Raw genomic sequence first — 24,418 nt, 5'->3', positions numbered from 1 at the left:
AAACTGAAGAGCTCAAATCTGGCTTATTTCTTTGTAAAACGTCATCTCCCATCGTTTTAAGCCGCAATGCACGCTTTTCGACCTGTTCTTAGAAATTTAGGTTTTGAGCACCCACCGAACGATGACTTGTGAAACCAGAGATCAAATCTGGCTCGTTTTGTTGTAATACGACGTCTCCCATCGTTTTAAGGGCAAACACATGCTTTTAGCGCAGTTCTGAGAGATTTATGATTTGAGCGGCCACCCAACGACGACTTGCTAAACTGAAGGGCTCAAATCTGGCTTGTTTTGTTGTAGAAAGTCGTCTCTCATCGATTTAATCTTCACTACACGCTTTTCGCGCAGTTCTTAGAGATTTAGTTTTTGAGCGCCCACCCAACGATGACTTGTAAAGACGAAGTGCTCAAATCTGGTTCGTTTCTTTGTAAAACGACGTCTCCCATTGTTTTAAGCATTGATACACGATTTGGCGTAGTTGTTAGAGATTTAGGTTTTGAGCGCCCACCCACCGACGACTTGTAAGACCGAAGTGCTGAACTCTGGCTCGTTTCGCTTTAAAACGACGTCTCCCATCGTTTTAAGCCCCAACACAGGCCTTTTGTCTTTAAGATTTAAGTTTTGAGCACTCAACCATGACTTAAAAACCGAAGTGAAACTTTTCGTTGTAAAACGACGTTTCTCATCGTTCTAAGCGCAATACACGCTTTTCGCGCAGTTCTTAGAGATTTAGCTCTTTAGCGGCCGCCCAACGATGACTTGTAAAATCGAAGGGCTCAAATTCGGCTTGTTTCGTTATAAAACGACGTCTTCCACCGTTTTAAGCGCAATACATGCTTTTCGCAATGTTCTTAGAGTTTTACATTTTGGGCGCCCACCTAATGATGACTTGTGAAACCGCAGTGCTCAAATATGGCTCTTTTTGTTGTAAATCGATGTCTCCCATCGTGTTATGCCTCAATACAAGCTTTTCGCGTAGTTCTTAGAGATTTAGCTTTTCAGCGCCCACCCAATGATGACTTGAAAATCTGAAGTGCTCAAATCTGGCTTGTTTCTTTGTAAAACGACGTCTCCCATCGTTTTAAGCATTATTACACTATTTCGCGTAGTTGTTAGAGATTTAGATTTCGAGCGCCCACCCACCGACGACTTGTAAGACCGAGGTGCTGAAATCTGACTCGCTTCGCTTTAAAATGACGTCTTCCATCGTTTTAAGCCCCAATAAACGCTTTTGTCTTAAAAATTTAGCTTTTTAGCGGCCACCCAAAAATGCCTTGTAAAACCGAAGTGCCACATTTCGTTGTAAAACGATGTTCCCACAGTTTGAGCGGCAATACACGCTTCTCGCGCAGTTCTTAGAGATTTGGTTTTTGAGCGCGAACCCATTGACGAGTAGTAAAACGGAATTGCTAATATCTAGCTCGTTTGGTTGTAAAACAATGTCTCCCATCGTTTCAAGCCCCAATACACGATTTTCGCGCAGTTCTTGGAGATTTAGCTTTGTAGCGGCCGCCCAACGATGACTTGTAAAGCCGAAGTGCTGAAATCTCGCTCTTTTTGTTGTAAAACAACGTCTAGCTCCCATCGTTTTAAGGCAAAACACACGCCTTTAGCGCAGTTTTTAGAGATGTATGTTTTGAGCGCCCACCTAACGACCACTTGTAAAACCGAAGTGTTAAAATCTGGCTCGTTTCGCTGTAAAACGGCGTGTCTCAACGTTCTAAGCCCCAACACACGCTTTTCGCGCAGTTCTTCTTTTTGTGTTAGAAGTGCCGTTTCAGTAGACCTATGCTTCCTAAAGCCATGCTGAAAGTCAAGGAATAAGCGATTGTAATCAAAATATGAAGTTATTCTGGTATGGATTATTTTCTCAATGCCCTTAGAAAGCACAGGAAGTAGGGAAATCGGTCGATAGTGTTTGAGTAAATTTTTATCTCCACGCTTAAATATTGGCACCACTCGGGCAATCTGCATTTCCTTAGGGAAAATTCCAGTGGATAAAATTAAGTTGAATATGTAGGTAATAACAGGGCACAGGACGTCGAGAACATACTTGACAGGCAGTATTTGCATACCATTCGAGTCCTGTGATTTGCTATTTTTGATGTTATTTATACAAGCGAAAACTTCGGCTGAATCAGTTGGGGCTAAAAAGAGGGACTGCGTACTATCGTTTCCCTGTACGTACTGAGCGTAATTTCGGCAGATACTCACATTCTGGTTAATTACACTACTTTGTTCAATAAAGAAACGGTTAAAAGCATCTGCCAAAGAAGTACCGGAGAGTAGCTTTCCGTCATGCGTAAGGGCATCAAGTGTAGATGCATTAATGCTGGGATGCAACAACAAGTTCCAATTGCGCCATACAATATCTGGACGTTGTGCGTATTCATCACGGAACATGTTTATTAAGAAAGAATCTTTAGCCTGCTTTAGTTTAGATGTAACTTTATTTCGATATGTCTTAAACTGTGCAAGTATTGTTAAATCTTTTGTTCTTACAAATTTAGCAAATAACGCACTTTTATGCTTAATCATATTCAACAACTCTCGTGTTAACAACCAGGGTTTTCGCGCTTTCTTCGGTTTCTTCACTTGCACTAACGGAAAATGTAGGTGGTATATATCTTTAAATATGCTTATAAATTTTGAATATGCAGTATTACTATCACTCCATGTGTAGACGGAGTTCCATGATTGCTGTTCAACTGCGCACCGGAATGACTCAAGGCGAGCAGGATTAATTACTTGGCGATAAGTAGTTTGCTCTCTATTCCACTTGTTCGGAAAGGGCCTATCTACCAATAGAAATATTCCCAGATGGTCGCTCATGCTAGTATACGTAGTTCCAGCGAATATTGTGTCAGTGCTAATATTAGTAATAAATACATCCAATAAAGTAGAGCTTTGTTCTGTGATCCGTGTTGGATAAGTGATAACATTGGACAGCCCATATGCAGAAAGAGTAAGGCTGAGTTCATTTTGGTTAGGCGTAGGTATAAGCATGTTCACGTTAAGGTCTCCACCCAAAAAGATATTCACTTTCTGTTCCACAACATATTCCAAAACTTCGTCTAAGAAGGCCAAAAATCGGCTAAAAGTACCAGACGGTGGCCTGTACACCACGCAAAACAGATTATCAAGATGGCGTAGAGTAAGCGCCTCAAAATCAGGTGTGACAGCACAGAAACGTTCTTCAGTATCACAGATAAGATTCTCTTTTACAAGAATAGAAACACCGCCACCTTTTTTGTTCTGACGATTGCGAAAGAAACATTGATAACCAGGTGATTGAAATACAGCCGATTCATCTTCATACCATGCTTCAGTAAGCATTAACACCGTGAATGATACTCCTAAAAGATCTAGCAAAGCATTCATTTCACTTTCTTTATTTTTTAAAGAGCGGACGTTCTGGTGAAAAAGGATAGGGCTGGCTTTTTGGTCAGAACCAACTTCTGAATTTCTTGCGGCAGAAAACCCATAATTGTTGGACAACAAAGCTAGATAAGGGCAAGCACTTTACGCTATCTTGGACAGGTCATCCACGCGGGTGATAGGGATGACGGGTGTGGTATCAGATTTGCGAACATAGATTTTTCCATTCTTGACCCACGCGTATTTCCAACCCTGCGCTTTTTTCGCTGCATTTGCAGCACCGAAAAGACGTTTCATAGCTGGGCACAGGTGCTCGTTCACAAAGATGTCGTTGTTAGGTTTTAACGCCAGGTCATTTGCCGTAAGCCTGCACTTTCTAGCTTTTTCCAGGAAAGAGTTACGCTGAGCTCTGCGTGTAAACTGCACAATTATGTTAGGGGAGGCAGCATTTCCGACAGTTTGAACACGATGGCAAACCCCTATGTCAGCGTCCGCCAGAGGCATGCCAATTTCTTGAGCCAATTTTTTCGTTAGTTCTTGCAAGTTTTCATTTTCTATTTGTGGCACTCCTTTAATTTCAATGTTGAAACACCGTGAGTGCTGCTCGGTCTGCATAAGTCGGGACTCTTGTTCCTTTACCTGTGCACACAGAGCCTGACGTTCCTCTAGCAGCGTTCTTATTGTTTCTTTCAGATCCTTGTTCTCTGTTCCAACTCTTTTAACAGAATCTTTTATTTCTTCATAGCTTTTGATAGTAAAGCCCATGCTGGTCTTAATTTCTCTGATATCTTTCCTGAGGTCTCACTCGATACTTTCTCTCAAATCGCGAAACTCTTGTTTTATTTCACGCTTCAAGTCTTCAAACATTTCCTGAAGCTCTTTGGTCATTTCTCAGACTTTGACAAACAAAATGCAAATTAGCTCCACAACAAGACGCGCAATAATGTGCTTGGCAGCAATACGGTAGCGGATTCACACTGAATAGTTTTACATGCAGTAAATTAAAATTTCTGGTAGCAAAACTGCAAAATATGGGCAGAAGATATAGCACGGCCGTTGTCTCCGCTACCGCAGCTGCCAAGTTGGTATTTATATCAATTTTACTAAGGCATTTGACCTCATTAATCATGATGTCCTTCTTTTTAAATTAAATAGGTATGGTGTACGTGGTGTAGCGCTAACTTTATTAGAATCCTACTTATCACACAGAGCTCAGTATGTAGACATAAACACAGCAACTTCTTCTACTCTCCCTATAACATCTGGAGTGCCTCAAGGAAGCATACATGGGCCATTACTGTTCTTAATTTATATAAATGATATTTTCTACAGCACAAGTAGCGCTCATGTAGTATCATATGCTGATGACACATCTTTCTTTATCACAGGTACTTCCTAAACAGACGTCGAAAAACAAACAAACAATCCACTTATTCAACTAGGTTTATGGGCAGAAGCAAATTATCTACGAATAAATCCTGTGAAGACTAAAATTATGTTGTTCCGTGCTAAGGGAAAGAAAATATCGCGACCTATCAAAGCCGTATTCAATAGCCAGCCTATACAGCTCGTTGAGTCAGTAAAAACACTGGGAGTTACCTTTTCAAGCAATTTAACTTGGAATACACATATTGATTACATACGTTCAAAGGTCGCCTCAGCCCTTGGTATACTTGCGCGGTTTAGGCACATCCTTCCAATAAGGGTAAAGATCATACTTTACAATGCGTTAGTTGTTTCTCATTTGCAATATTGTAACATAGTGTGGGGAACAACAGGCATAACAAATCTTAACAAGATACAGCTGCTTCAGAAAAAAGCAGTGAGATGTATTGCCAATGTACCACTCTTTTCTCCCACCAGGAATATTTTTGTAAAGTATGAAATCCTTCCAATATTTGCGTTATATACTTATAGACTACTATCATGTTAAAAATCTCACCTAAAACACCCCGACAACCTCATCATTTTGCTTGCACAAGTCAGAGAAAACGGCAGCTGCCGTGACACAAGACACAGAGAAATTTGGTTTACCCCAACACCAAGAGTCTATTATGTGAATCAATCTTTATATTATAACCTTCCAATTCTGCTGAACAGATTAAACGAAGAAAATTTTGACAACACGAAAATCAAAACACGAAATTCGGGAATACTGCCGGGAGAATTCTTTTCCTTGAGAATTTCAGATGCAATCTTTCTGATCATTATGCACCATTCTTTGTATGATTATCTATGACCTTTTCATCGCATCGCATTTTATTATGTCATTTTTGCATGATGTGCATAGGTGGCCTGCAAAGTGTTGATTTATTTACTTTTGCTTTGTATGTATGTATGTTTGTTGTATGTACAGCCGTCGCTTTTCCTCCTCTACTGCCGGGTATGTAAAGGAGCCGGGACCGTTGTCAAGCTGTCGCCGCAGCTTTTAGTCCCGGCTCCTCCTTTGTAAGAAAGGAATAAACTTCAACTTCAACTTCAAGTGCTCATGTCTGGCTCGTTTAGTTGTAAAACGAAGTCTCCCATCGTTTTAAGACCAATACGCGCTTTTCGCGCAGTCCTTAGAGATTTAGTTTTTGAGCACCCATCTAATGATGTCTTGTAAAAGTGAACTGCTCAAAATTTGCACTTTTCATTGTAAAACGACGTCTCCCATCGTATTAAGCCCAAACACCCGCTTCTCGCGCAGTTCTGAGAGATTTGGTTTTTGAGGGCCCACCCATCGAAGAGTAGTAAAACCGAAGTGCTAAACTCTGGTTCGTTTCGTTGTAAAACGACGTCTCCAATCGTTTTAAGCCCCAATACACGCTTTTCGCACAGTTCTTGAAGATTTAGCTTCTGAGCGCCCAACCAACCACGACTTGTGAAAACCGAAGTGGCGCTTTTCGTTGTAAAACGACGTCCCCCATCGTTTGAAGACCCAATACCGCTTTTCGCGCCGTTCTTAGGGATTTATCTTTTTTAGCGCCCGCGCAAAGACTTGTAAAGCCGAAGTGCTCATATCTCGCTCTTTTCGTAGTAAAACGACGTTTCCCATCGCTTTAAACCCAAACACGCTTTTTCGCGCAGTTCGTGGAAATTTAGCTTTTTAACGCCCACCCAGCGATGACTTTTAAAAACGAAGTGCTCAAATCCGGCTCGTTTCGTTTTACGTCTGCCATCGTTTTAAGTCCCAAGACACGCTTTTCTCGCAGTTCTTACAGATTTAGCTTTTGAGGGCCCACCCAGCGAAGACTTGTAAAACTGAAGTGCTCAAATCTGGCTCGTTTAGTTGTAAAACGACGTCTCCCATCGTTTTAAGTCGTATACAAGCTTTTCGCGTTGTTCTTAAAGATATAACATTTGAGCACTGAGCGAACGATAAATTGTAAAAACAAAGTCCTCAAATCTGGCTCGTTTCGTTGTAAAACGACGTCACCCATCCACTTAAACCGAAATATACGCTTTTCGCGCAGTACTTAGAGATTTAGTTTTTGAGCGCTCACCTAATGATGACTTGTGAATCCGAAGTGCACAAATATGGCTCTTTTCGTTGTAAAACGATGTCTCCTATCGTATTAAGCCCAACCACACGCTTCTAGCGCAGTTCTTAGAGATTTGGTTTTTGAGCGCCCACCCATCGACGAGTAGTAAAACCGAAGTGCTAAAATCTGGCTCGTTTCGTTGTAAAACAATGTCTCCCATCGTTTTAAGCCGAAATACACGCTTTTCGCGCAGTTCTTGGAGATTTAGCTTCTGAGTGCCCACCCAACGACGACTTGTAAAACGGAAGTGCTCAAATCTGGCTCTTTTCGTTGTAAAACGAGGTCTCCAATCGATTTAAATCCTTATACACGCATTTCGCACAGTACTTAGAGATTTAGTTTTTCAGCGCCCATCCAAAGATTTCTTGTAAATTCCAAGTGCTCAAATACGCCTCGTTTTGTTGTAAAACGACGTCTCTTATCGTTTTAAGCGCAATACACGCTTTTCGCACAATTATTAGACATTTAGCGTTTGAGCGCCCATCCAGATATTACTTGTGAAACCGAAGTGCTCAAATCTGGACCGTTTCGTTGTATAACGACGCTTCCCATCGTTTTATACCCAATATCGCTTTACGCACAGTTCTTAGAGATTTAGCTTTTTAGCGCCCACCAAACGACGATTTGCGAAACCGAAGTGCTGAAATCTGGCTCGGTTCGCGTGAAAACGACGTCTCCCATCGTTTTAAGCCTCAATACACGCTTTTCGCGCAGATCTTAAAGACTGAGCCTTTGAGCGCCCAACCAACCACGACTTTTAAATCCGAAGAGGCACTTTTCGTTATAAAACGACGTCTCCCATTGTTTTAGATCCCAATACACGCTTTTCGCACAGTTCTTCGAATTTTAGCTTTTGAGCGCCCATCCAGAGGTTACTTGTAAAACCGAAGTGCGAAAATCTGGCTTGTTTCGTTGTAAAACGTCTCCCATCGTTTTAAGTGCAATATTACTTTTCGCGCAGGTTTTAGAGATTTAGCTTTTTAGCGCCCACCGAACGACGACTTGCAAAACAGAAGGGCTCAAATCTGACTTGTTTCGTTGTAAAACGTCGTCTGCCATCATTTTAATCTTGAATACACACTTTTCGCGCCGTTTTTAGAGATTTAGTTTTTGAGCGCCACCGCAACGACGACTCGTAAAACGAAGTGCAGAAATCTGGCTCGCTTCGCATTAATACGACGTCTCCCATCGTTTTAAGCCCAAACACACGATTTTAGCACAGTTCTTTGGTATTTATGTTTTGAGCGCCCACCTAACGACGACTAGAAAAACCGAGATCCTCAAATCTGGCTCGTTTCATTGTAAAACAACCTCTCCAATCGTTTTAAGCCTCAATACACGCTTTTCGCGCAGTTCTTAGAGATTTATGTTTTGAGCGCCCACCTAACGACCACTTGTAAAACCGAAGTGCTCAAGCCTGATGCGTTTCGCTCTAAAAAAACGTGTCCCAACGTTCTAAGCACCAACACATGCTTTTCGCGCAGTTCTTAGAGATTGAGTTTCTGAGTGTCCACCAAACGACGACTTCTAAAACCGAAGTCGTAATATCTGGCTCGTTTAGTTGTAAAACCAAGTCTGCCATCGTTTTAAGCCGCAATACACGCTTTTCGACCTGTTCTTAGAGATTTCGGTTTTGAGCACCCACCGAACGATGACTTGAGAAACCAGTGATCACTTCTGGCTCCTTTTGTTGCAAAACGACGTCTCCCATTGTTTTAAGCCATATACACGCTTTTCGCGCTGTTCTTAGAGATATAACTTTTCAGCACTGACCGAACGATAACTTGTAAAAACAAAGTGCTCAAATCATTTAAACCGAAATATACGCTTTTCGCGCAGTTCTTAGAGATTTTGTTTTTGAGCGCTCACCTAATGATGACTTGTGAAACCGAAGTGCACAAATATGGCTCTTTTCGCTGTAAAACAATGTCTCCTATCCTATTAAGCCCAACCATACGCTTTTCGCGCAGTTCCTAGAGATTTGGTTTTTGAGCGCCCACCCATCGACGAGTAGTAAAACCGAAGTGCTAAAATCTGGCTTGTTTCGTTGTAAAACAATGTTCGCCATCGTTTTAATCCCCAGTATACGCTTTTCGCGCAGTTCTTGGAGATTTAGCTTCTGAGCGCCCACCCAACGACGACTTGTAAAACGGAAGTGCTCAAATCTGGCTCTTTTCGTTGTAAACCGATGTCTCCAATCGATTTACATTCTTATACACGCATTTCGCACAGTTCTTAGAGATTTAGTTTTTGAGCGCCCATCCAAAGATTTCCTGTAAATTCGAAGTGCTCAAATACGGCTCGTTTTGTTGTAAAACGACGTCTCCCATCGTTTTAAATCCCAATACAAGCTTTTCGCACAGTTCTTAGAGATCTACCTTTCGAGCTACCACCTAGCGAGCACTTGTAAAACCGAAGTGCTGAACTCTGTCTCGTTTTGCTCTAAACCGACGTGTCCCAACCTTCTAAGCCCCAACACACGCTTTTCGCGCAGTTCTTAGAGATGTAGTTTTTGAGTGCCCACCCAACGACGGCTTGTAAAACTGAAGTGCTCATATCTGGCTCGTTTAGTTGTAAAACGAAGTCTCTCATCGCTTTAAGCCGCAATACACGCTTTTCGACTTGTTCTTAGAGATTTAGGTTTTGAGCACCCGCAAAACGATGACTTGTAAAATCAGTGCTCAAATCTGGCTCGTTTTGTAGTAAAACGACGTCTCCCATCGTTGTGGCCATATACACGCTTTTCGCGCTGTTCTTAGTGATATAACTTTTCAGCACTGACCGAACGATAACTTGTAAAAACAAAGAGCTCAAATCTTGCACGTTTCGTTGTAAAACGACGTCTCCCATCGTTTTAAACGTAAATATATGATTTTCGCGCAGCTCTTAGAGTTTTAGCTTTTGGGCGCCCACAAAATGAAGACTTGTGAAACCGCAGTGCTGAAATATGGTTCATTTCGTTGTAAAACGACGTCTCCCATCGTGTTATGCCCCAATACAAGCTTTTCGCGCAGTTCTTAGAGATTTAGCTTTTGAGCGCCCACCCAATGATGACTTGAAAATCCGGTGCTCAAATCTGGCTCGTTTCTTTTTAAAACGACGTCTCCCATCGTTTTAAGCATTAATACACTATTTCGCGTAGTTGTTAGAGATTTAGCTTTTGAGCGCCAACCCACCGACGACTTTAAGACCGAGGTGCTGAAATCTGGCTCGTTTCGCTTTAAAACTACGTCTCCCATCTTTTTAAGGCCCAACACAGGCTTTTCGTCTTAGAGATATTTGATTTTGAGCACCCAACCATGACTTGTAAAACTGAAGTGGAAATTTTTGTTGTAAAACGACGTTCCCATCGTTTAAGCGCCAATACACGCTTTTCGCGCAGTTGGAATTCTAGCTTTTGAACGCCCACCCAACGACGACTTGCTAAACGGAAGTGCTTAAATCGGGCTCGTTTCGTTGTAAAACGACGTTTCTCATCGTTTTAAGCGCAGTACACGCTTTTTGCACAGTTCTTAGAGATTTATCTTTTTAGCGCCCGCCCAGCGATGACTTGTAAAATCGAATTGCTCAAATTCGGCTCGTTTCGTTATAAAACGATGTCGCCCACCGTTTTAAGCGCAATACATGCTTTTCGCAATGTTCTTAGAGTTTTAGATTTTGGGCGCCCACCTAATGATGACTTGTGAAACCGCAGTGCACAAATGTGGCTCTTTTCGTTGTAAAATGATGTCTCCCATCGTGTTATGCCTCAATACAAGCTTTTCGCGCAGTTCTTAGAGATTTAGCTTTTCAGCGCCCACCCAGTGATGACTTGAAAATCTGAAGTGCTCAAATCTGGCTTGTTTCTTTGTAAAACGACGTCTCCCATCGTTTTAAGCATTATTACTCTATTTCGCGTAGTTGATAGAGATTTAGATTTGGAGCGCCCACCCACCGACGACTTGTAAGACCGAGATGCTGAAATCTGACTCGCTTCGCTTTAAAACGACAGCTCCCATCGTTTTAAGCCACAGCACAGGTTTTTGTCATAGATTTAGACTTTGAGCACCCACCCAACCACGACTTGTAAAACAGAAGTTGCACATTTCGTTGTAAAACGACGTCTCATCATTTTCAGCGCAATACATGCTTTTCGCACATTTATTAGAGATTTGCTTTTGATCGCCCATTCAAAGATTACTTGCAAAACCGAAGTGCTGTAATCTGGCTCGTTTCGCTTAAAAACGACGTCTCCCATATTTTTAAGTCCCAATACACGCTTTTCGCACAGTTCTGCGAGATTTAGCTTTTGAGCGCGCATGCAAAGGTTACATTTAAAACCTAAGTGCTCAAATCTGGCTCGTTTCGTTGTAAAACGACGTTTCTCATCGTTTTAAGCGCAATACACGCTTTTCGCGCAGTTCTTAGAAATTTATCTCTTTAGCGGCCGCCCAACGACATGTTAAACTGAAGAGCTCAAATCTGGCTTATTTCTTTGTAAAACGTCATCTCCCATCATTTTAAGCCGCAATGCACGCTTTTCGACCTGTTCTTAGAAATTTAGGTTTTGAGCACCCACCGAACGATGACTTGTGAAACCAGAGATCAAATCTGGCTCGTTTTGTTGTAATACGACGTCTCCCATCGTTTTAAGGGCAAACACATGCTTTTAGCGCAGTTCTGAGAGATTTATGATTTGAGCGGCCACCCAACGACGACTTGCTAAACTGAAGGGCTCAAATCTGGCTTGTTTTGTTGTAGAAAGTCGTCTCTCATCGATTTAATCTTCACTACACGCTTTTCGCGCAGTTCTTAGAGATTTAGTTTTTGAGCGCCCACCCAACGATGACTTTTAAAGACGAAGTGCTCAAATCTGGTTCGTTTCTTTGTAAAACGACGTCTCCCATTGTTTTAAGCATTGATACACGATTTGGCGTAGTTGTTAGAGATTTAGGTTTTGAGCGCCCACCCACCGACGACTTGTAAGACCGAAGTGCTGAACTCTGGCTCGTTTCGCTTTAAAACGACGTCTCCCATCGTTTTAAGCCCCAACACAGGCCTTTTGTCTTTAAGATTTAAGTTTTGAGCACTCAACCATGACTTAAAAACCGAAGTGAAACTTTTCGTTGTAAAACGACGTTTCTCATCGTTCTAAGCGCAATACACGCTTTTCGCGCAGTTCTTAGAGATTTAGCTCTTTAGCGGCCGCCCAACGATGACTTGTAAAATCGAAGGGCTCAAATTCGGCTTGTTTCGTTATAAAACGACGTCTTCCACCGTTTTAAGCGCAATACATGCTTTTCGCAATGTTCTTAGAGTTTTACATTTTGGGCGCCCACCTAATGATGACTTGTGAAACCGCAGTGCTCAAATATGGCTCTTTTTGTTGTAAATCGATGTCTCCCATCGTGTTATGCCTCAATACAAGCTTTTCGCGTAGTTCTTAGAGATTTAGCTTTTCAGCGCCCACCCAATGATGACTTGAAAATCTGAAGTGCTCAAATCTGGCTTGTTTCTTTGTAAAACGACGTCTCCCATCGTTTTAAGCATTATTACACTATTTCGCGTAGTTGTTAGAGATTTAGATTTCGAGCGCCCACCCACCGACGACTTGTAAGACCGAGGTGCTGAAATCTGACTCGCTTCGCTTTAAAATGACGTCTTCCATCGTTTTAAGCCCCAATAAACGCTTTTGTCTTAAAAATTTAGCTTTTTAGCGGCCACCCAAAAATGCCTTGTAAAACCGAAGTGCCACATTTCGTTGTAAAACGACGTTCCCACAGTTTGAGCGGCAATACACGCTTCTCGCGCAGTTCTTAGAGATTTGGTTTTTGAGCGCGAACCCATTGACGAGTAGTAAAACGGAATTGCTAATATCTAGCTCGTTTGGTTGTAAAACAATGTCTCCCATCGTTTCAAGCCCCAATACACGATTTTCGCGCAGTTCTTGGAGATTTAGCTTTGTAGCGGCCGCCCAACGATGACTTGTAAAGCCGAAGTGCTGAAATCTCGCTCTTTTTGTTGTAAAACAACGTCTAGCTCCCATCGTTTTAAGGCAAAACACACGCCTTTAGCGCAGTTTTTAGAGATGTATGTTTTGAGCGCCCACCTAACGACCACTTGTAAAACCGAAGTGTTAAAATCTGGCTCGTTTCGCTGTAAAACGGCGTGTCTCAACGTTCTAAGCCCCAACACACGCTTTTCGCGCAGTTCTTCTTTTTGTGTTAGAAGTGCCGTTTCAGTAGACCTATGCTTCCTAAAGCCATGCTGAAAGTCAAGGAATAAGCGATTGTAATCAAAATATGAAGTTATTCTGGTATGGATTATTTTCTCAATGCCCTTAGAAAGCACAGGAAGTAGGGAAATCGGTCGATAGTGTTTGAGTAAATTTTTATCTCCACGCTTAAATATTGGCACCACTCGGGCAATCTGCATTTCCTTAGGGAAAATTCCAGTGGATAAAATTAAGTTGAATATGTAGGTAATAACAGGGCACAGGACGTCGAGAACATACTTGACAGGCAGTATTTGCATACCATTCGAGTCCTGTGATTTGCTATTTTTGATGTTATTTATACAAGCGAAAACTTCGGCTGAATCAGTTGGGGCTAAAAAGAGGGACTGCGTACTATCGTTTCCCTGTACGTACTGAGCGTAATTTCGGCAGATACTCACATTCTGGTTAATTACACTACTTTGTTCAATAAAGAAACGGTTAAAAGCATCTGCCAAAGAAGTACCGGAGAGTAGCTTTCCGTCATGCGTAAGGGCATCAAGTGTAGATGCATTAATGCTGGGATGCAACAACAAGTTCCAATTGCGCCATACAATATCTGGACGTTGTGCGTATTCATCACGGAACATGTTTATTAAGAAAGAATCTTTAGCCTGCTTTAGTTTAGATGTAACTTTATTTCGATATGTCTTAAACTGTGCAAGTATTGTTAAATCTTTTGTTCTTACAAATTTAGCAAATAACGCACTTTTATGCTTAATCATATTCAACAACTCTCGTGTTAACAACCAGGGTTTTCGCGCTTTCTTCGGTTTCTTCACTTGCACTAATGGAAAATGTAGGTGGTATATATCTTTAAATATGCTTATAAATTTTGAATATGCAGTATTACTATCACTCCATGTGTAGACGGAGTTCCATGATTGCTGTTCAACTGCGCACCGGAATGACTCAAGGCGAGCAGGATTAATTACTTGGCGATAAGTTGTTTGCTCTCTTTTCCACTTGATCGGAAAGGGCCTATCTACCAATAGAAATATTCCCAGATGGTCGCTCATGCTAGTATACGTAGTTCCAGCGAATATTGTGTCAGTGCTAATATTAGTAATAAATACATCCAATAAAGTAGAGCTTTGTTCTGTGATCCGTGTTGGATAAGTGATAACATTGGACAGCCCATATGCAGAAAGAGTAAGGCTGAGTTCATTTTGGTTAGGCGTAGGTATAAGCATGTTCACGTTCAGGTCTCCACCCAAAAAGATATTCACTTTCTGTTCCACAACATATTCCAAAACTTCGTCTAAGAAGGCCAAAAATCGGCTAAAAGTACCAGACGGTGGCCTGTACACCACGCAAAACAGATTATCAAGATGGCGTAGAGTAAGCGCCTCAAAATCAGGTGTGACAGCACAGAAACGTTCTTCAGTATCACAGATAAGATTCTCTTTTACAAGAATAGAAACACCGCCACCTTTTTTGTTCTGACGATTGCGAAAGAAACATTGATAACCAGGTGATTGAAATACAGCCGATTCATCTTCATACCATGCTTCAGTAAGCATTAACACCGTGAATGATACTCCTAAAAGATCTAGCAAAGCATTCATTTCACTTTCTTTATTTTTTAAAGAGCGGACGTTCTGGTGAAAAAGGATAGGGCTGGCTTTTTGGTCAGAACCAACTTCTGAATTTCTTGCGGCAGAAAACCCATAATTGTTGGACAACAAAGCTAGATAAGGGCAAGCACTTTACGCTATCTTGGACAGGTCATCCACGCGGGTGATAGGGATGACGGGTGTGGTATCAGATTTCCGAACATAGATTATTCCATTCTTGACCCACGCGTATTTCCAACCCTGCGCTTTTTTCGCTGCATTTGCAGCACCGAAAAGACGTTTCATAGCTGGGCACAGGTGCTCGTTCACAAAGATGTCGTTGTTAGGTTTTAACGCCAGGTCATTTGCCGTAAGCCTGCACTTTCTAGCTTTTTCCAGGAAAGAGTTACGCTGAGCTCTGCGTGTAAACTGCACAATTATGTTAGGGGAGGCAGCATTTCCGACAGTTTGAACACGATGGCAAACCCCTATGTCAGCGTCCGCCAGAGGCATGCCAATTTCTTGAGCCAATTTTTTCGTTAGTTCTTGCAAGTTTTCATTTTCTATTTGTGGCACTCCTTTAATTTCAATGTTGAAACACCGTGAGTGCTGCTCGGTCTGCATAAGTCGGGACTCTTGTTCCTTTACCTGTGCACACAGAGCCTGACGTTCCTCTAGCAGCGTTCTTATTGTTTCTTTCAGATCCTTGTTCTCTGTTCCAACTCTTTTAACAGAATCTTTTATTTCTTCATAGCTTTTGATAGTAAAGCCCATGCTGGTCTTAATTTCTCTGATATCTTTCCTGAGGTCTCACTCGATACTTTCTCTCAAATCGCGAAACTCTTGTTTTATTTCACGCTTCAAGTCTTCAAACATTTCCTGAAGCTCTTTGGTCATTTCTCAGACTTTGACAAACAAAATGCAAATTAGCTCCACAACAAGACGCGCAATAATGTGCTTGGCAGCAATACGGTAGCGGATTCACACTGAATAGTTTTACATGCAGTAAATTAAAATTTCTGGTAGCAAAACTGCAAAATATGGGCAGAAGATATAGCACGGCCGTTGTCTCCGCTACCGCAGCTGCCAAGTTGGTATTTATATCAATTTTACTAAGGCATTTGACCTCATTAATCATGATGTCCTTCTTTTTAAATTAAATAGGTATGGTGTACGTGGTGTAGCGCTAACTTTATTAGAATCCTACTTATCACACAGAGCTCAGTATGTAGACATAAACACAGCAACTTCTTCTACTCTCCCTATAACATCTGGAGTGCCTCAAGGAAGCATACATGGGCCATTACTGTTCTTAATTTATATAAATGATATTTTCTACAGCACAAGTAGCGCTCATGTAGTATCATATGCTGATGACACATCTTTCTTTATCACAGGTACTTCCTAAACAGACGTCGAAAAACAAACAAACAATGCACTTATTCAACTAGGTTTATGGGCAGAAGCAAATTATCTACGAATAAATCCTGTGAAGACTAAAATTATGTTGTTCCGTCCTAAGGGAAAGAAAATATCGCGACCTATCAAAGCCGTATTCAATAGCCAGCCTATACAGCTCGTTGAGTCAGTAAAAACACTGGGAGTTACCTTTTCAAGCAATTTAACTTGGAATACACATATTGATTACATACGTTCAAAGGTCGCCTCAGCCCTTGGTATACTTGCGCGGTTTAGGCACATCCTTCCAATAAGGGTAAAGATCATACTTTACAATGCGTTAGTTGTTTCTCATTTGCAATATTGTAACATAGTGTGGGGAACAACAGGCATAACAAATCTTAACAAGATACAGCTGCTTCAGAAAAAAGCAGTGAGATGTATTGCCAATGTACCACTCTTTTCTCCCACCAGGAATATTTTTGTAAAGTATGAAATCCTTCCAATATTTGCGTTATATACTTATAGACTACTATCATGTTAAAAATCTCACCTAAAACACCCCGACAACCTCATCATTTTGCTTGCACAAGTCAGAGAAAACGGCAGCTGCCGTGACACAAGACACAGAGAAATTTGGTTTACCCCAACACCAAGAGTCTATTATGTGAATCAATCTTTATATTATAACCTTCCAATTCTGCTGAACAGATTAAACGAAGAAAATTTTGACAACACGAAAATCAAAACACGAAATTCGGGAATACTGCCGGGAGAATTCTTTTCCTTGAGAATTTCAGATGCAATCTTTCTGATCATTATGCACCATTCTTTGTATGATTATCTATGACCTTTTCATCGCATCGCATTTTATTATGTCATTTTTGCATGATGTGCATAGGTGGCCTGCAAAGTGTTGATTTATTTACTTTTGCTTTGTATGTATGTATGTTTGTTGTATGTACAGCCGTCGCTTTTCCTCCTCTACTGCCGGGTATGTAAAGGAGCCGGGACCGTTGTCAAGCTGTCGCCGCAGCTTTTAGTCCCGGCTCCTCCTTTGTAAGAAAGGAATAAACTTCAACTTCAACTTCAAGTGCTCATGTCTGGCTCGTTTAGTTGTAAAACGAAGTCTCCCATCGTTTTAAGACCAATACGCGCTTTTCGCGCAGTCCTTAGAGATTTAGTTTTTGAGCACCCATCTAATGATGTCTTGTAAAAGTGAACTGCTCAAAATTTGCACTTTTCATTGTAAAACGACGTCTCCCATCGTATTAAGCCCAAACACCCGCTTCTCGCGCAGTTCTGAGAGATTTGGTTTTTGAGGGCCCACCCATCGAAGAGTAGTAAAACCGAAGTGCTAAACTCTGGTTCGTTTCGTTGTAAAACGACGTCTCCAATCGTTTTAAGCCCCAATACACGCTTTTCGCACAGTTCTTGAAGATTAAGCTTCTGAGCGCCCAACCAACCACGACTTGTGAAAACCGAAGTGGCGCTTTTCGTTGTAAAACGACGTCCCCCATCGTTTGAAGACCCAATACCGCTTTTCGCGCCGTTCTTAGGGATTTATCTTTTTTAGCGCCCGCGCAAAGACTTGTAAAGCCGAAGTGCTCATATCTCGCTCTTTTCGTAGTAAAACGACGTTTCCCATCGCTTTAAACCCAAACACGCTTTTTCGCGCAGTTCGTGGAAATTTAGCTTTTTAACGCCCACCCAGCGATGACTTTTAAAAACGAAGTGCTCAAATCCGGCTCGTTTCGTTTTACGTCTGCCATTGTTTTAAGTCCCAAGACACGCTTTTCTCGCAGTTCTTACAGATTTAGCTTTTGAGGGCCCACCCAGCGAAGACTTGTAAAACTGAAGTGCTCAAATCTGGCTCGTTTAGTTGTAAAACGACGTCTCCCATCGTTTTAAGTCGTATACAAGCTTTTCGCGTTGTTCTTAAAGATATAACATTTGAGCACTGAGTGAACGATAAATTGTAAAAACAAAGTCCTCAAATCTGGCTCGTTTCGTTGTAAAACGACGTCACCCATCCACTTAAACCGAAATATACGCTTTTCGCGCAGTACTTAGAGATTTAGTTTTTGAGCGCTCACCTAATGATGACTTGTGAATCCGAAGTGCACAAATATGGCTCTTTTCGTTGTAAAACGATGTCTCCTATCGTATTAGGCCCAACCACACGCTTCTAGGGCAGTTCTTAGAGATTTGGTTTTTGAGCGCCCACCCATCGACGAGTAGTAAAACCGAAGTGCTAAAATCTGGCTCGTTTCGTTGTAAAACAATGTCTCCCATCGTTTTAAGCCGAAATACACGCTTTTCGCGCAGTTCTTGGAGATTTAGCTTCTGAGTGCCCACCCAACGACGACTTGTAAAACGGAAGTGCTCAAATCTGGCTCTTTTCGTTGTAAAACGAGGTCTCCAATCGATTTAAATCCTTATACACGCATTTCGCACAGTACTTAGAGATTTAGTTTTTCAGCGCCCATCCAAAGATTTCTTGTAAATTCCAAGTGCTCAAATACGCCTCGTTTTGTTGTAAAACGACGTCTCTTATCGTTTTAAGCGCAATACACGCTTTTCGCACAATTATTAGACATTTAGCGTTTGAGCGCCCATCCAGATATTACTTGTAAAACCGAAGTGCTCAAATCTGGACCGTTTCGTTGTATAACGACGCTTCCCATCGTTTTATACCCAATATCGCTTTACGCACAGTTCTTAGAGATTTAGCTTTTTAGCGCCCACCAAACGACGATTTGCGAAACCGAAGTGCTGAAATCTGGCTCGGTTCGCGTGAAAACGACGTCTCCCATCGTTTTAAGCCTCAATACACGCTTTTCGCGCAGATCTTAAAGACTGAGCCTTTGAGCGCCCAACCAACCACGACTTTTAAATCCGAAGAGGCACTTTTCGTTATAAAACGACGTCTCCCATTGTTTTAGATCCCAATACACGCTTTTCGCACAGTTCTTCGAATTTTAGCTTTTGAGCGCCCATCCAGAGGTTACTTGTAAAACCGAAGTGCGAAAATCTGGCTTGTTTCGTTGTAAAACGTCTCCCATCGTTTTAAGTGCAATATTACTTTTCGCGCAGGTTTTAGAGATTTAGCTTTTTAGCGCCCACCGAACGACGACTTGCAAAACAGAAGGGCTCAAATCTGGCTTGTTTCGTTGTAAAACGTCGTCTGCCATCATTTTAATCTTGAATACACACTTTTCGCGCCGTTTTTAGAGATTTAGTTTTTGAGCGCCACCGCAACGACGACTCGTAAAACGAAGTGCAGAAATCTGGCTCGCTTCGCATTAATACGACGTCTCCCATCGTTTTAAGCCCAAACACACGATTTTAGCACAGTTCTTTGGTATTTATGTTTTGAGCGCCCACCTAACGACGACTAGAAAAACCGAGATCCTCAAATCTGGCTCGTTTCATTGTAAAACAACCTCTCCAATCGTTTTAAGCCTCAATACACGCTTTTCGCGCAGTTCTTAGAGATTTATGTTTTGAGCGCCCACCTAACGACCACTTGTAAAACCGAAGTGCTCAAGCCTGGTGCGTTTCGCTCTAAAAAAACGTGTCCCAACGTTCTAAGCACCAACACATGCTTTTCGCGCAGTTCTTAGAGATTGAGTTTCTGAGTGTCCACCAAACGACGACTTCTAAAACCGAAGTCGTAATATCTGGCTCGTTTAGTTGTAAAACCAAGTCTGCCATCGTTTTAAGCCGCAATACACGCTTTTCGACCTGTTCTTAGAGATTTCGGTTTTGAGCACCCACCGAACGATGACTTGAGAAACCAGTGATCACTTCTGGCTCCTTTTGTTGCAAAACGACGTCTCCCATCGTTTTAAGCCATATACACGCTTTTCGCGCTGTTCTTAGAGATATAACTTTTCAGCACTGACCGAACGATAACTTGTAAAAACAAAGTGCTCAAATCATTTAAACCGAAATATACGCGTTTCGCGCAGTTCTTAGAGATTTTGTTTTTGAGCGCTCACCTAATGATGACTTGTGAAACCGAAGTGCACAAATATGGCTCTTTTCGCTGTAAAACGATGTCTCCTATCCTATTAAGCCCAACCATACGCTTTTCGCGCAGTTCCTAGAGATTTGGTTTTTGAGCGCCCACCCATCGACGAGTAGTAAAACCGAAGTGCTAAAATCTGGCTTGTTTCGTTGTAAAACAATGTTCGCCATCGTTTTAATCCCCAGTATACGCTTTTCGCGCAGTTCTTGGAGATTTAGCTTCTGAGCGCCCACCCAACGACGACTTGTAAAACGGAAGTGCTCAAATCTGGCTCTTTTCGTTGTAAACCGATGTCTCCAATCGATTTACATTCTTATACACGCATTTCGCACAGTTCTTAGAGATTTAGTTTTTGAGCGCCCATCCAAAGATTTCCTGTAAATTCGAAGTGCTCAAATACGGCTCGTTTTGTTGTAAAACGACGTCTCCCATCGTTTTAAATCCCAATACAAGCTTTTCGCACAGTTCTTAGAGATCTACCTTTCGAGCTACCACCTAGCGAGCATTTGTAAAACCGAAGTGCTGAACTCTGTCTCGTTTTGCTCTAAACCGACGTGTCCCAACCTTCTAAGCCCCAACACACGCTTTTCGCGCAGTTCTTAGAGATGTAGTTTTTGAGTGCCCACCCAACGACGGCTTGTAAAACTGAAGTGCTCATATCTGGCTCGTTTAGTTGTAAAACGAAGTCTCTCATCGCTTTAAGCCGCAATACACGCTTTTCGACTTGTTCTTAGAGATTTAGGTTTTGAGCACCCGCAAAACGATGACTTGTAAAATCAGTGCTCAAATCTGGCTCGTTTTGTAGTAAAACGACGTCTCCCATCGTTGTGGCCATATACACGCTTTTCGCGCTGTTCTTAGTGATATAACTTTTCAGCACTGACCGAACGATAACTTGTAAAAACAATGAGCTCAAATCTTGCACGTTTCGTTGTAAAACGACGTCTCCCATCGTTTTAAACGTAAATATATGATTTTCGCGCAGCTCTTAGAGTTTTAGCTTTTGGGCGCCCACAAAATGAAGACTTGTGAAACCGCAGTGCTGAAATATGGTTCATTTCGTTGTAAAACGACGTCTCCCATCGTGTTATGCCCCAATACAAGCTTTTCGCGCAGTTCTTAGAGATTTAGCTTTTGAGCGCCCACCCAATGATGACTTGAAAATCCGGTGCTCAAATCTGGCTCGTTTCTTTTTAAAACGACGTCTCCCATCGTTTTAAGCATTAATACACTATTTCGCGTAGTTGTTAGAGATTTAGCTTTTGAGCGCCAACCCACCGACGACTTTAAGACCGAGGTGCTGAAATCTGGCTCGTTTCGCTTTAAAACTACGTCTCCCATCTTTTTAAGGCCCAACACAGGCTTTTCGTCTTAGAGATATTTGATTTTGAGCACCCAACCATGACTTGTAAAACTGAAGTGGAAATTTTCGTTGTAAAACGACGTTCCCATCGTTTAAGCGCCAATACACGCTTTTCGCGCAGTTGGAATTCTAGCTTTTGAACGCCCACCCAACGACGACTTGCTAAACGGAAGTGCTTAAATCGGGCTCGTTTCGTTGTAAAACGACGTTTCTTATCGTTTTAAGCGCAGTACACGCTTTTTGCACAGTTCTTAGATATTTATCTTTTTAGCGCCCGCCCAGCGATGACTTGTAAAATCGAATTGCTCAAATTCGGCTCGTTTCGTTATAAAACGATGTCGCCCACCGTTTTAAGCGCAATACATGCTTTTCGCAATGTTCTTAGAGTTTTAGATTTTGGGCGCCCACCTAATGATGACTTGTGAAACCGCAGTGCACAAATATGGCTCTTTTCGTTGTAAAATGATGTCTCCCATCGTGTTATGCCTCAATACAAGCTTTTCGCGCAGTTCTTAGAGATTTAGCTTTTCAGCGCCCACCCAGTGATGACTTGAAAATCTGAAGTGCTCAAATCTGGCTTGTTTCTTTGTAAAACGACGTCTCCCATCGTTTTAAGCATTATTACTCTATTTCGCGTAGTTGATAGAGATTTAGATTTGGAGCGCCCACCCACCGACGACTTGTAAGACCGAGATGCTGAAATCTGACTCGCTTCGCTTTAAAACGACAGCTCCCATCGTATTAAGCCACAGCACAGGTTTTTGTCATAGATTTAGACTTTGAGCACCCACCCAACCACGACTTGAGAAACAGAAGTTGCACATTTCGTTGTAAAACGACGTCTCATCATTTTCAGCGCAATACATGCTTTTCGCACATTTATTAGAGATTTGCTTTTGATCGCCCATTCAAAGATTACTTGCAAAACCGAAGTGCTGTAATCTGGCTCGTTTCGCTTAAAAACGACGTCTCCCATATTTTAAGTCCCAATACACGCTTTTCGCACAGTTCTGCGAGATTTAGCTTTTGAGCGCGCATGCAAAGGTTACATTTAAAACCTAAGTGCTCAAATCTGGCTCGTTTCGTTGTAAAACGACGTTTCTCATCGTTTTAAGCGCAATACACGCTTTTCGCGCAGTTCTTAGAAATTTATCTCTTTAGCGGCCGCCCAACGACATGTTAAACTGAAGAGCTCAAATCTGGCTTATTTCTTTGTAAAACGTCATCTCCCATCGTTTTAAGCCGCAATGCACGCTTTTCGACCTGTTCTTAGAAATTTAGGTTTTGAGCACCCACCGAACGATGACTTGTGAAACCAGAGATCAAATCTGGCTCGTTTTGTTGTAATACGACGTCTCCCATCGTTTTAAGGGCAAACACATGCTTTTAGCGCAGTTCTGAGAGATTTATGATTTGAGCGGCCACCCAACGACGACTTGCTAAACTGAAGGGCTCAAATCTGGCTTGTTTTGTTGTAGAAAGTCGTCTCTCATCGATTTAATCTTCACTACACGCTTTTCGCGCAGTTCTTAGAGATTTAGTTTTTGAGCGCCCACCCAACGATGACTTGTAAAGACGAAGTGCTCAAATCTGGTTCGTTTCTTTGTAAAACGACGTCTCCCATTGTTTTAAGCATTGATACACGATTTGGCGTAGTTGTTAGAGATTTAGGTTTTGAGCGCCCACCCACCGACGACTTGTAAAACCGAAGTGCTGAACTCTGGCTCGTTTCGCTTTAAAACGACGTCTCCCATCGTTTTAAGCCCCAACACAGGCCTTTTGTCTTTAAGATTTAAGTTTTGAGCACTCAACCATGACTTAAAAACCGAAGTGAAACTTTTCGTTGTAAAACGACGTTTCTCATCGTTCTAAGCGCAATACACGCTTTTCGCGCAGTTCTTAGAGATTTAGCTCTTTAGCGGCCGCCCAACGATGACTTGTAAAATCGAAGGGCTCAAATTCGGCTTGTTTCGTTATAAAACGACGTCTTCCACCGTTTTAAGCGCAATACATGCTTTTCGCAATGTTCTTAGAGTTTTACATTTTGGGCGCCCACCTAATGATGACTTGTGAAACCGCAGTGCTCAAATATGGCTCTTTTTGTTGTAAATCGATGTCTCCCATCGTGTTATGCCTCAATACAAGCTTTTCGCGTAGTTCTTAGAGATTTAGCTTTTCAGCGCCCACCCAATGATGACTTGAAAATCTGAAGTGCTCAAATCTGGCTTGTTTCTTTGTAAAACGACGTCTCCCATCGTTTTAAGCATTATTACACTATTTCGCGTAGTTGTTAGAGATTTAGATTTCGAGCGCCCACCCACCGACGACTTGTAAGACCGAGGTGCTGAAATCTGACTCGCTTCGCTTTAAAATGACGTCTTCCATCGTTTTAAGCCCCAATAAACGCTTTTGTCTTAAAAATTTAGCTTTTTAGCGGCCACCCAAAAATGCCTTGTAAAACCGAAGTGCCACATTTCGTTGTAAAACGACGTTCCCACAGTTTGAGCGGCAATACACGCTTCTCGCGCAGTTCTTAGAGATTTGGTTTTTGAGCGCGAACCCATTGACGAGTAGTAAAACGGAATTGCTAATATCTAGCTCGTTTGGTTGTAAAACAATGTCTTCCATCGTTTCAAGCCCCAATACACGATTTTCGCGCAGTTCTTGGAGATTTAGCTTTGTAGCGGCCGCCCAACGATGACTTGTAAAGCCGAAGGGCTGAAATCTCGCTCTTTTTGTTGTAAAACAACGTCTAGCTCCCATCGTTTTAAGGCAAAACACACGCCTTTAGCGCAGTTTTTAGAGATGTATGTTTTGAGCGCCCACCTAACGACCACTTGTAAAACCGAAGTGTTAAAATCTGGCTCGTTTCGCTGTAAAACGGCGTGTCTCAACGTTCTAAGCCCCAACACACGC

At 42.0% G+C, this 24,418-nt stretch overlaps 2 protein-coding genes across 2 annotated transcripts; both read right to left on the bottom strand.

Moving 5' to 3' along the window:
- Positions 1–3,519: 3,519 nt before the first annotated feature.
- LOC144127767 (uncharacterized) lies at positions 3,520–4,140 on the bottom strand. Its single transcript, XM_077660658.1, has one exon. It carries the CDS (start codon positions 4,138–4,140, stop codon positions 3,520–3,522), a length of 621 nt encoding a protein of 206 aa, XP_077516784.1.
- Positions 4,141–14,861: 10,721 nt separating this feature from the next.
- LOC144127766 (uncharacterized) lies at positions 14,862–15,482 on the bottom strand. The gene has a single exon (XM_077660657.1). It carries the CDS (start codon positions 15,480–15,482, stop codon positions 14,862–14,864), a length of 621 nt encoding a protein of 206 aa, XP_077516783.1.
- Positions 15,483–24,418: the final 8,936 nt, after the last annotated feature.

The sequence above is a fragment of the Amblyomma americanum genome, chromosome 4 (assembly GCF_052857255.1).
Source record: "Amblyomma americanum isolate KBUSLIRL-KWMA chromosome 4, ASM5285725v1, whole genome shotgun sequence".
Lineage (NCBI taxonomy): Eukaryota > Metazoa > Arthropoda > Arachnida > Ixodida > Ixodidae > Amblyomma > Amblyomma americanum.
The sequence above is the reverse complement of the archived record's forward strand: the minus strand, read 5'-3'. Positions and strand labels throughout refer to the sequence as shown.